Source organism: Littorina saxatilis, linkage group LG9, assembly GCF_037325665.1.
Source record: "Littorina saxatilis isolate snail1 linkage group LG9, US_GU_Lsax_2.0, whole genome shotgun sequence".
Classification (NCBI taxonomy): Eukaryota; Metazoa; Mollusca; class Gastropoda; order Littorinimorpha; family Littorinidae; genus Littorina; species Littorina saxatilis.
Genome location: NC_090253.1, coordinates 12,789,127 through 12,801,293, shown reverse-complemented (window position 1 = coordinate 12,801,293; position 12,167 = coordinate 12,789,127). Strand labels below are relative to the sequence as shown.

Below are 12,167 nucleotides of genomic sequence, written 5' to 3'. Positions count from 1 at the left end.
AAGCCCTTTTGAACTGTTATGGCTTCTCAAAGGAAGGCCAGTACATACAAATACACAAAAGTCGCCAGACCACATCACAAACAGAACTGAACAATCCACAGGTGTTGCCCACATAGAGAGAGACACACACACACACACACACAAACACAGATAAGCCGTATATATAGAGAGATAGATGACATTGTATTTTTCGCGTGACTATAAATTGATTCGACCTTTGCACTTTTACAGTGAGGATAATTTACGGGTCCAATTTACGTTGTGGACACTGCGGTGACCTTCTAAAAATAGTAACAGAACGCCGGGAATATCCGAAGATGCCCCCTCATACTATAGTGCACCATACGAAGGAAGGGAGGTAAACGCTGAAAACATGGAGAAGATAAGGAAGAGTTACTGGGAATGGTGAAATGAACAGAAAAACCAAAATCGGTTCAGCGCTGCGCGCTGAGAGCACGTGTTGAAATATCTCATCGATGATATTGTGTCCGGGGTGTAGGTGAATACGGTGTCCAAATTTGAAAAAGATCCACCGAGAACTTTGGCTTTGGTGTGTCGGTATGGGGGCCCGGGTAGCTGAGGTGGAACCAAAATTGGTTCAGCGCTGCGCGCTGAGAGCACGTGTTGAAATATCGACCAGGTTGTGTCCTGTCCCGGGTGTACCTGAATATGCCCACCAAATTTGAAGCAGATCCATCGAGAATTTTGGCCGTGCATCGCGCACAACCACACACAGACAGACACTAGTCGTATATATAGATGCTGGTGCATGTAGGGTGTGTCTTGCTTGCACTGTACATGCAGACATTGTTTTGGAAATTCTGAGTGTCAGATATCTTGAAAATTTGAATACGATAATGAATCAGGATATGTCTGAAGAGGGGCCTGACTTTGTACTGCATGACTGGTCATTGGTGTGTGTGCTGTATTTGTAGTTTTTACAAGCATGCAGTGCATGGGACCATTATTTAGTTTTGCTGGTAAAGAAAACAAACCTAAATCATCACAGAACTGGGTCAATTTTGGGGGTATTTTTGTGACTTATTTCTGGTTTTGTTTCTCGCGTCTTTAAAAAAAAAAAAATTACCAATTTTTGTTGTTGCCGGGTGAGGGGGTGAGTCAAGGTAGAGCTCTAGAAAAGCCTTATTCCTTCTGATTTTGATCTGCTTTTTTCCACTTAGACCAATGTACATTATGTTTGCGTATTCTTGTTTTGTTTATCATTTATGTATTAACAGCTATTGTGTTTTCAGCGTAGCAATAGGGTCCGATATTTAGACGAGACAAGTATAATGCCGACGAGTCGCATTATACTTGTTCGAGTCTAAATATCGGACCCTATTGCTACGCTGAAAATACAATAGCGATTATATAGCAGTTCTGACCTTTATTTGTTGTTCCAAACTTACAAAATGACAGTTTTTGCGTCGATGCTTTGATCTCAGGTTTTGATAGCAGACGCCAATTCTTATGCGCATTATTTTTGCGCAGGCGCCACACTGACTTTGGAAAAAAACTCAATTTGACAACACAGCTGTTAAACAGCTTTTTATTAGTTCATTGGTATACAACAAAAAGAAGTTTGAGTTTTTTTAATTTTGAACAAGACTACTTATGAAGAAGACCAAAACACAACATCAACGGAAAACTAGAAACAACTGAAGAACTAGGATGCAACAAGGGGAGGAAAAGAGAACAGCTAATCCGTACAAAGCGAGCAAACAGCAGCGACGTTTTCAGTTTGGGTGAATGGCATTTATGGTTGTCTCGTCATGAAGCGAATTTTTCAACCTCAGTTATAAACGACTACATGAATGTTAGTGCCATGGGCTGTACATCAATACTTCAGAGGGGAAGTGGGGTATTTAGTGTGGAGTTACGAGATAAGAAAAGCCGAATGCGAAAGTTTGTGTCAGTCGGCAACTGTCAACTAAGCTCACAGGCACACAAAAACGGCTGTTCCGTTTTACTCCCCTGTTTGTACTACATCTTTCGACTTTGGGCATTTTGTGGTGTTTAGGGACAGAAAATAATAGGTTTAGTCCTGTTTCATCGGGACGTTAGCAGAAAAGGGTATGCTATCGACATTTGTAAAGCTGAAAAACATTCCCGAGAAGAATTTCAAGTTGTCAGTGTATGCTGTTGTCGATCAGTGAAACATCATTGTGGTACAGATGGGTAAACCGGAACCATGCGTCTTTGTTATTGACAATAATGCTTTTGGATATTGGCAAAAATGGCCGACTTCCGTAGCATTATGCTTTGATGATCAGAAGAGACCATCCGATCACAGCCCCCGAATTCCCCCACGTGTCCATCAGAATAGCTATATATATATACTGAGCCTTCTGTTCAATTTCAGCGGAGTGCCCAGTACCTAAGCAAAGAACTTCCAGTGAGGATTGCACACCGTATTGCTGGATTTCGTAACCTCCCGTTCATCGTCGGCTGTAATCCCACCCTCCTGCAAGTGGTATGTGCTGATTTTGTATAGCTTGTTTGTATACACAAAGAGTCAGTATGAGTGGACCATGTTATTGCATTGTCCAACAAATGTGTATGTGTGTAATTAGAGCAGACATGGGGGTTAGACCTGGAAAAAGGTAGCATTTTTTATGTGTTTGGTAGGTGGAATGAGGATGAAAGTCGCTTGTTCATTTCAATGCTCTCAGGTGCCAGGAGAAAAGGCTCCGTACAACTCTCGCTTACTCTATTACACATGTCGTATGCATTAAGAGCGATTACTTCCCTTTGGTTATTTGATATCTCAGAAGTAGTTTGTTTTGCATTTAATGACCCTAGTTCTTCCTTTCGTTTTGCATTTAATTACCCTAGTCCTTCCATTGTCAGCGAAAGAATTACAGGTTAATATGTTTGCAGATCTCTTGTTGTTTCCCTTCTATCTCTAATTGGTACAATCTCTAATTGGTACAATCTCTAATTGGTACAATCTCTAATTGGTATACTTAAACCCCCTTTTTAAGACCTCAACAAATCTGAGATAATCTGGTCTTAGAATAGCTGTAGGGTATAGTCTTAAACTGACGCTAAATTTACAATTACAGAGGTTATGCAGATAAAGTTGGAGAAAGCAGGGTCTTAAAAAATGGGAGGGGGGGTCTTAAAAGGGGGTTGCACTGTTTTTTGGGAGGAAGGGGTATGATGTTTTTCCAGTTGTTCATTGTTAGAGCATGACATTTTTGTACATTTACATTCTTATTTTTCAGCATGAACTGTACATTAGAGCTTTCAACATTCTTTCCAACTTTCCTGTGGTAAGTCTGTGTTTTTTTTTATTTTAGTTAGCATTTCTTCTTCTTATTTTTTTTTTCCATGTTAATTTGTGGGTTGGATATTATAATATATCATCAGTTCTGCTGTCTAGTGCTTAGAAACAGCTCATCGAATCAGGTGATGCAGAATTGCACGAGGGAAATGAGCTAGGGTTCGTGTGTAAGTTTGCAGATTGTAACATATATAACAAACTAGATGAATACCCGCTTCGCCGGGTACGGCTGTGCCGGGAAAAAGTCGAGCCGAATACCCGGCTGTGCCGGGGACCCGGTTATGCCGGGTGTACGCCGGCTTTGCCGGCGCACCGCACGGAGGAAGGGAGATAAACGCGGCTGAAATCACTGGAGAAGATAAGGAAGAGTTGCTGGGAATGGATCCAGAGAAAAACCAAAATCGGTTCAGCGCGCAAACCAAAATCGGTTCAGCGCTGCGCGCTGAGAGCACGTGTTGAAAAATCTCATCGACCAGGTTATGTCCGGGGTCTGCCTGAATATGCCCACCAAATTTGAAGCAGATCCATCGAGAACTTTGGCCGTGCATCGCGAACAGACACACAGACACACAGACAGACACAAGTCGTATATATATATATAGAAGTGCTGCAAGCTCTGTGAACATAAGACAACCGAAGGTAAAAACTATGCATTATAATTCTGCATCCGGCATGTTAGTCATTTTGGCAGCAAGAACTCCCACCTGGTACAATATTTGCAGAGGCGATTATGTTCATCGCAATCCACACCTTTACAGGAAGAAGAAGGCCCCGGAGGATAAAAAAAAACCTTATGTATACAAATTATAAATTCCTACCAGTCTGCTCTTTCAGGGTGTAAGAATGAGTGTCTTGTTTGGCGCTCATTTGACCAAGCAGAAGGAGTTACAGCCAGTTTTTGGGTGCTGCAGATCACCTCCCTTGACCAGGAGGAGAACTTCTCCAAGACGCTGAGGCAGCTACTGGACGACCACAACGATGTGGTCACCTTGCTGGCCGAAGGTTTCGCACAAGTCCGCAAACACATCACGGTCAGTTGATCGTTGTGCTGTATGTATGTACTGTATAATGTACTGGCTGCAAATTTGTGCCGACTCTATGTTGTGGGGCGTAGTGTTTTTTAAAAATGTGTACAGTGGAACAACACCCCCCCCCCCCCCTTTTAAGAACTAAAAAAATCAGAAATTCAAGACTTAAAAAGGATCCCTCTTAAAAGGGAGGTAAATTTACAGAGGTTATAAACAGAAAATATGAAAAAGTAAGATCTTATTGTAGTGGAAGGTAGTAGAATCGAAGCCCAAGTCCAAGCGTCTTGTTTCAACTTTTTATTCAAGAAAACAGTGCAAGTAAACGTAGAGGCCGAAGGCGAAACCCGTAGACAGCGAAGCAAGTGTAGTGTCGTGTTCAGCTGCTAGGAGCGAATGAATACTTATGCCGGTGTTCGGCCTATACTTATAGCCCCGGCGCGGACTGCAGCAAAAGCACCGTCCGGCGAGAATAAAAATCGCCTGAATACGGCCAGAAACACGGAATCTGTGTTTCTTACACATGCTTTACCCTACGTTATTTAAACAAATACATAACCAATCCTAACAAACAATACATCAAATTAAAGCTACGACCTTTAGCTTTCCATTGCAATAGATAACATTTCGGAAAAACTTATAATTATTTAGTAGGATACAAAAACAATGGTCCTAGTGAAGGCACTGAACCAACTTCAGTGCAGAAAATTGCAAAACTCTCTAAACTGTGATAATGGACAAATTCATAAATCATACAAATAAAAAGAAGAACCCTAGACAAACATTATGATATGCGTTACATGGGGGAAAATTATGCAGTGACTTAGTACAAAGCGGCAAAGTCCGAAAGTAAATGGAGTCGGCAAAATTCCGGCGCGAGTACCTGTCTGCATAAATTAGGAATCTTTGCAGAGAAACCAAGCATCACTCATTACAACCAAATCCTTATAAACAAACTAAAATCAAAGGCAACATAGGTACGGGATATGTAATACATGTAGTGATACAAAAATGACAAAACAATGATTGAAAAGACAAAGATGAGTTTGTGAGAATCAATTTCTCTCGACGATACATGAAAACCGGTCAAGGCCAAAGTGACGCTTTGGTCAGTTCGAAGCATTATCGTAAATAACACAATAATATGCAGCCATCTAGCCTAATCATTGACTTCTATGCAAACCTAAATATGATTAGGACAGTATCAAAGGTAAAAGGGACTTTGAAAGATAGAAGTTAGGAGATATAATATTATATAGAAAGGTATTTTATTAGAATTTGCGCCAGCAAGGTGCGCGCGCATCATCGTATCGTCTGCTATGGGGTGGGTGATCCCGTTTGTACTGTACACAAGGCTGTTTCGCTATGTGATGATTAGAGTGTTTAGGGTAGCGAAGTGCACTTGGCTACATTATAAAGGGGGAAGTCTGAAATTTGGAGGCCTTAGAAGAGGGGTTCCACTTTATACAATTAAATGTTTTGGAGTGTTTGTGAATTTGGGTTTTTTTTGTGGTGGGGAGGGGGGGGGGGGGGGGGGGGCTGGGATTGCAGACAGTAAAATTTGGTCATAGCAGGTGCAGACAGAAGCATGCAGCAGACCTGAAGATGTGTAAGGTACTTCAAAATGATTTTACATTTACAGTTCTCACGCTTTTGCATTTTAGTTGATTTAAATGTGTAAGAAATGTATCCAAGTTTGTTGCCAGTTAAATAGCGTTGTATAATTATTTTGTCGCTGTTGTGAATTGGTGTTGTTGAGGTCTTTTCTTGGCAATTACACCAGAGTACTAAAATATTATGCTTTTGCTTTTACAATTTAAGAAACTAAACTGGAATGTTGGTTATACCTTGATGTTTGTTTATCTAGGATGAGACCCTTATACGGACTTTCCTGGACAGAACGCTGACTTCGCGCCTTGGAATACGTATGCTCTGTGAGCATCACCTGTCTCTGCATGACGAAAAGGTATTGCTGATTATTTCAAGTAGTTTTGTCGGCAGAGTATTAGCAATGATAAACATGACATAAGATAAGATTAAAAAAACTTTAATTTTATTTTCATTTTACATTCATGTGGACTTTTTTCTTTTGGCATCTATTGTTTGTGATAAAAAGCAACAATGGATCAAACGTTGATCTAAACCGGCACGGTTGGCCTAGTGGTAAGGCGTCCGCCCCGTCATCGGGAGGTCGTGGGTTCGAACCCCGGCCGGGTCATACCTAAGACTTTAAAATTGGCAATCTAGTGGCTGCTCCGCCTGGCGTCTGGCATTATGGGGTTAGTGCTAGGACTGGTTGGTCCGGTGTCAGAATAATATGACTGGCATAGACATGAAGCCTGTGCTGCGACTTCTGTCTTGTGTGTGGCGCACGTTATATGTCAAAGCAGCACCGCCCTGATATGGCCCTTCGTGGTCGGCTGGGCGTTAAGCAAACAAACAAACAAACGTTGATCTAAAACAAAACCTGAGATGTATAAAGTATTGTGTTGTGAGTTTTGGAAACAAGTTTTGAAATTTGAGTGTTGACTTCAGAGTATAGTGGTGAATTTGACAGAAATAGGTTTTTATTTCCCATGCTTAATGCTGTGATGTTGTGTTGTCCAATCTTACAGTCTTACTTTAATTTCACTGAAAAAAAAGAGACAGCAATTATCCCATTCAAACATGCCGAACGCGGAAATCAGCTGCCATGCAGCAGGCGTGTATGGTGCATTCAGTAAGACTTCAGAAGTGCTGGGTGAAATGTGAAGGTATGCTACTTGAATAATAGGCCGTGAAAGGTAAATATGCAATTACTGGCCGTATAAAATTTCATCTCACACGGCATCACTGCAGAGCGCCTAGAACTGTACCCACGGAATATGCGCGATATAAGCCTCATTGATTGATTGATTGATTGATTGTTTGTTTCAGCCCAACCATGTCGGAGTCGTCAATGTGGCTTTCTCACCGCGCAAGCTGATTGAAAAAAGAGCGCAGTACATCCAGTAAGTCGGCTTTTCTATGAAGAGAAATCTTTCCCCTGTCATTTTTTCCTGTTCCCAGAGTTCCTTCCCTTCTGTGTTTCCCCTCCTTCTTCTTGTTATACCTGTTTCATTCCGTGTTGCTCTTGCTTTTTCTTTCCCTTTGTGTTTGTTTGTTTGTTAGTCTAGAGGAAGCTTCCATAAGGCCAACAAAAAAAAGTTGTATGTGTCTGGTAACATGGCTACCAAAAATAGGGTAGGTAGGTAGGGATTTTTTGTTGTTGTTTTTTTTGTTTTTTTTGTTGGTCAGGGTAGAAAATAACTATACAGTGACGCAAAGAGACTGGACTCACTATACAAAGAGAAAGACAACACATTATAAAACAAATGAGACAAAAGGGATGCGGGGTTATCCCCCTTGTGTCGTCTGCCAATGAGGTTTTCGAAAGCCGAATATGTGCTCCCTGATTTGAGTACAAATGTGATCTGTGCATATTTTTAGAAATGGAATGAAAATTACTTGTAAGAAAGTGGAGAAATTGGCGTAACATATCGCCAACATTGACAGTTCAGAATGTTTTCAAGGCACCATCCTCCCCAAAATAATACAGACAAAATATAATTCTAAAAAAAAACAACACCTTATAAAATAAAATTAACAATGGAGGGCTTAGAGAGTGGGTTGCAGGACAAATGGTAGATGAAAAACATGACATTTCTTAATGATAGGTCAGAAAAAGCTGTTGGGCATTTCGCCCCATTAGTTGCGTCATATTTGCTAAGGCCAAAAAAAAATAGGTCTGTTTACGGTAACCCGACCGACCCTAGTTTTTAGGCCCGACCCTAATCTTTTTTTTGGATCGTCTGAAAAAAAAAAACGCATCCAAAATAGAGCTGTTTGCGCTCAAACAGCAGACGACAGAAGGGAGGTAAGCTCAAAGTACTGTTTATAGTTATGTTGGGCAAAAACAGGGATTGATGAGAAGAAATGAACTGTGAAACATCATAGAGAGGAGAGAGAAAAAAAAGAAAAAAAAAGGGAAACAAAAAAATAAGCCGACCTACCGACCCTATTTTTTCACCCTATGTTACCGTAAACAGACCTTTTTTTTTTTGGCCTAAACAATATGCTACAAAAGACCAGGGGTTTGAAATACACTGTTGCATGGTGAGACACACACTTTTAAAGGCACGGACCTGTGGTACACTGGAAACACCCTTTTTAAACCCTCGGATTTAAAGACTCCCTCCCTTTTAGGACCTTGTAAATGTACCCTCCTTTTTACATTTAGTCAAGTTTTGACTAAATGTTTTAACATAGAGGGGGAATCAAGACGAGGGTCGTGGTGTATGTCTGTGTGTGTCTGTCTGTGCGTGTGTGTGTGTAGAGCGATTCAGAGTAAACTACTGGACCGATCTTTATGAAATTTTACATGAGAGTTCCTGGGTATGATATCCCCAGACGTTTTTTTCATTTTTTTGATAAATGTCTTTGATGACGTCATATCTGGCTTTTTGTAAAAGTTGAGGCGGCACTGTCACACCTTCATTTTTCAATAAAATTGATTGAAATTTTCGTTGTTTAGATTGAAATTTTGGCAAAGCAATCTTCGACGAAGGCCGGACTTCGGTATTGCATTTCAGCATGGAGGCTTAAAAATTAATTAATGACTTTGGTCATTAAAAATCTGAAAATTGTAATTAAAATTATTTTTTTATAAAACGATCCAAAATTCCTTTTATTTTATTCTTCATCATGTTCTGATTCAAAAAACATATAAAAATGTTATATTCGGATTAAAAACAAGCTCGGAAAATTAAAAATATAAAAATTATGATTAAAATTAAATTTCCAAGATCGTTTTAAAAACAATTTCATCTTATTTCTGGTCGGTTCCTGATTCCCAAAACATATAGATATGATATGTTTGGATTAAATTACATTCTTATCCCAACTCACATCAAGCAATTTACTCCAGTTTAGTGCTAGGACGCTGAATAGCATCGCCTTGGTAACAAGGGGAGGTCACCCTAAAAAAGAGCTACCTTGACCCCTTAACATGACAAAGTCACGCGTGACTTCCTGACCTTGCCGCCATCTTTGAATCATTCACTCTCCAGCGATCTGTGTCTACAGACGTGTTTTGATTTTGCTCCGGCTTTCAGCCGGTTTGTCTGACTTCTGCCTTTGTCAGACCCTGCCTTGGTACTTGCACACGGTCCCTCTGCTCCTACTGTGTGTTTGGGTGAGCTTTTTTGTCGTTTGTTATCGTTTTGTGACTTAGGTTTGGTCGAATACTTAGCTTTGTTTACATTTTTTCCGTTCGCCATGTCGGATAAGGAAAGAATAAAAATGCTAAGTCGGTGGCCGAGCCTTCTCCCACAAAGAAGCCTTCTCGTAAGTCGTAGAGTTCGGCATGTTAAGCTTTGATTAAAGTCACAGATCCTTGACTAAATCCTCGTTTGATGTGCGATAGACTTACCTGATTCTCTGGCTATGCCTAGTTTGCCTTCAGCTGCTTCACCGGTCTTGTCCGGTTCAGGCCCTTTTAGCGAGAAGCAGGATGTTTATGCTATTTTGCACTCCTTGAGTGCTTAGATATCCTCTCTTTCAGCCGAGTTTTCGTCTACCAAGGCTGAGATGTGTCTTTGCCTTCCGGTGTGGGAGGTGTGCGTTCCCTTGCCAGGGTGTGTGTTCCGCCTTCCTCCACTTTTACGTCCGCCGACGTTCACGCCTCGTTTGAGGGCAGCCGTGGTGTTTCCCTGCTGCGTTCCCAGGCCTCTTGGACTGACGACGATCAAGGTATTTATACTTCGCCAGTAACCGGGTTCTCCGGCCAAAACGAAGTGCGTGTTTGGAGAGAGTAGCCACACCGGTTCGTGTGCGCGAAAGCTTAGGCCCTAGGTCTACGTCGTTCCGATTGAGTGAACGTCTAGATCGAGGGAAAAGCCCAGACACGCGTTCGGTCTCTGACCGAACAGGGGAAGTGCGTCCTCCGACACTCCCTAGAGGAGCGGTTGGTGCGGCAGCACAGCTTTCACAGCTTTCCCCGCTTCCGCCTTTCAGGCAGGAAGCAGTCCCTAGGGACGTACCGCTTGGGTATAAAATCCCTCGTGGGCGTCTCTTCCGGGCGACACTTCGTCGGACTATGGTAGTCACGGCGGAAGTGTCTTGCCTGACTTCACGGAAGTGAGGGACTACGAGTCGGATTTTGGCACTTCCGTCCAGGGTGACGAAGATGTCAACTTCCGCATACCGACTAAGCTTCCGCAAGCTCTGGCTTTAGCGGAGGAAGTGGCTTCACGGTATTTTGAGGAGGGGGTGACATTCCCCGCTTCCGCCCTCTGGGCAGGAAAGCAGTCCCTAGGGACACACTGCTTGGGTATCGCATCCCTCGTGTGTCGTCTCTTCTGGGTGACGCTTCGCCTGACTTTTGTAGTCAGGGCGGAAGTTCGTTGCCTTGTTGCACGGTTGTGCGGGATTATGAGTCGGATTTTGGTGCTTCTGTTCAGGTTGACAAAGATGCCAACTTCCGTGTACTGGTTGAACTTCCGCTAGCACTGGCTTTGGCGGCGAAAGTTACTTCAAGGTAGTTCGAGGAGGGTGCGGCAACACTTGTAGACTTGTTGCCCAACCTCCTTCCGCTTTGGGGGATTCCCGTTCTGCGAAGGACTTGAAACAGCAGTTCCGTTTTCGGAAATTCCCGTTTTCGGAAATTCCCGTTGGTAGCGTTTGAGCTGTCTATGCTACTGACTACTGGGCAGTATGGCGGTGCGTTTCACGCTGTACCGTGGTTAACAGCACAAGGTCTGGCTCCTGATTCAGCGCAGCCTTACCGTGCTTCTTTGTTTTTAGCCTCAGCTTTGCCTGCTGGCTTGGCTAAGAGGTTTACACTGCTGCATAATTCAGTCAATTTGATTGGCTCGTTTGCCTTGCCTCGTTCCACTTTTCCGGAACTTGCAGTCCTTAGGCAAGATGATACAGCAGAGACAGAGTAGTCCCGTTTTCGGAGAATTCTCTTTTGTCTTTGGAGTAACTGGCTTACGCTTGCTTGAGTTATCGTCTCTCTCTGAGACTTTGCAGAGATCTCTGTCGAGATTGATTGCGTCGTCATTAGACCCATTCAGGTTTCGTGACGATGCGGTAGAGAAAGTTGTCACTATTCTGGTAGGGAAGACGGCTACAGTAGAACAGTATGTTATACTGAGTCCTCTTTCTTGTCTCTGGGGGAATAAGCACATGATCTTTTCAAGTTATCCTCTGTTTAGGAAACTTTGCAAGATTTTTTTTATAGAGCTCTATCTTCTCTGCTCTTGTTAACTTCGAGTTTCGTCGTGACGCACGGGAGAAGGATGTCATGTCGCTTCTAGCTGCTTTGGCTAAAGTCTTTTGAACAGCGGAGCCTCCCAGCGCTTTTCTTGGCAAATTGCTTGGCTCAGGTTGCAAACAAGAGGCGGATCTACTCCGCTCTTTGCTTTTTGTGGTTCATCTTCTGGGAGAAGCTGTGATCTGCGTCGGCTGGCCTCATTTGGCCTTTATTTAGGCAAGATACGGAGCTAAGCAAACACACATTGGGTTAAACCCTCTGCCTTAGGCAGCTTCGCGGTATGTACGCCCATCTTTGGTGCGGCATACCTCTTATTTTTCACCTTCTAGGGTGAAGTTGCTAAGGCCTCAATTTTTGTTTTTTGCCTCTGTGGTGAAAAACAAGGCAAGCTGTTAAAACTTTCTCAGCTTTTACGGCTTACGGAATTGCGCTTTCTCACCAGGGTCATAAGCTTTGGTTTCTGACAAGTCGCCAGAACATGTCCAAATTATGGGCTCACATTCTGACTAAATTTTTTAGGCTCACTGAGCCATTGCTCGTAACCTCTCAGTCGGAACTTTTC

At 42.6% G+C, this 12,167-nt stretch overlaps 1 protein-coding gene and 1 long non-coding RNA gene across 2 annotated transcripts in view; both read left to right on the top strand.

The window, feature by feature from the left end:
- LOC138975310 (uncharacterized) overlaps positions 1-12,167 on the top strand; it is a 243,064-nt gene that overhangs the window by 215,858 nt on the left and 15,039 nt on the right. The window lies entirely within an intron of this gene.
- The window catches only part of LOC138975306 (branched-chain alpha-ketoacid dehydrogenase kinase-like), a 34,119-nt gene that overhangs the window by 10,617 nt on the left and 11,335 nt on the right, over positions 1-12,167 (top strand). The window contains exons 3-7 of the mRNA XM_070347961.1: positions 2,363-2,473; positions 3,228-3,275; positions 4,198-4,317; positions 6,179-6,277; positions 7,228-7,301. Coding sequence (XP_070204062.1) covers positions 2,363-2,473; positions 3,228-3,275; positions 4,198-4,317; positions 6,179-6,277; positions 7,228-7,301 — 452 coding nt within the window. The remainder of the gene's footprint in view (positions 1-2,362; positions 2,474-3,227; positions 3,276-4,197; positions 4,318-6,178; positions 6,278-7,227; positions 7,302-12,167) is intronic.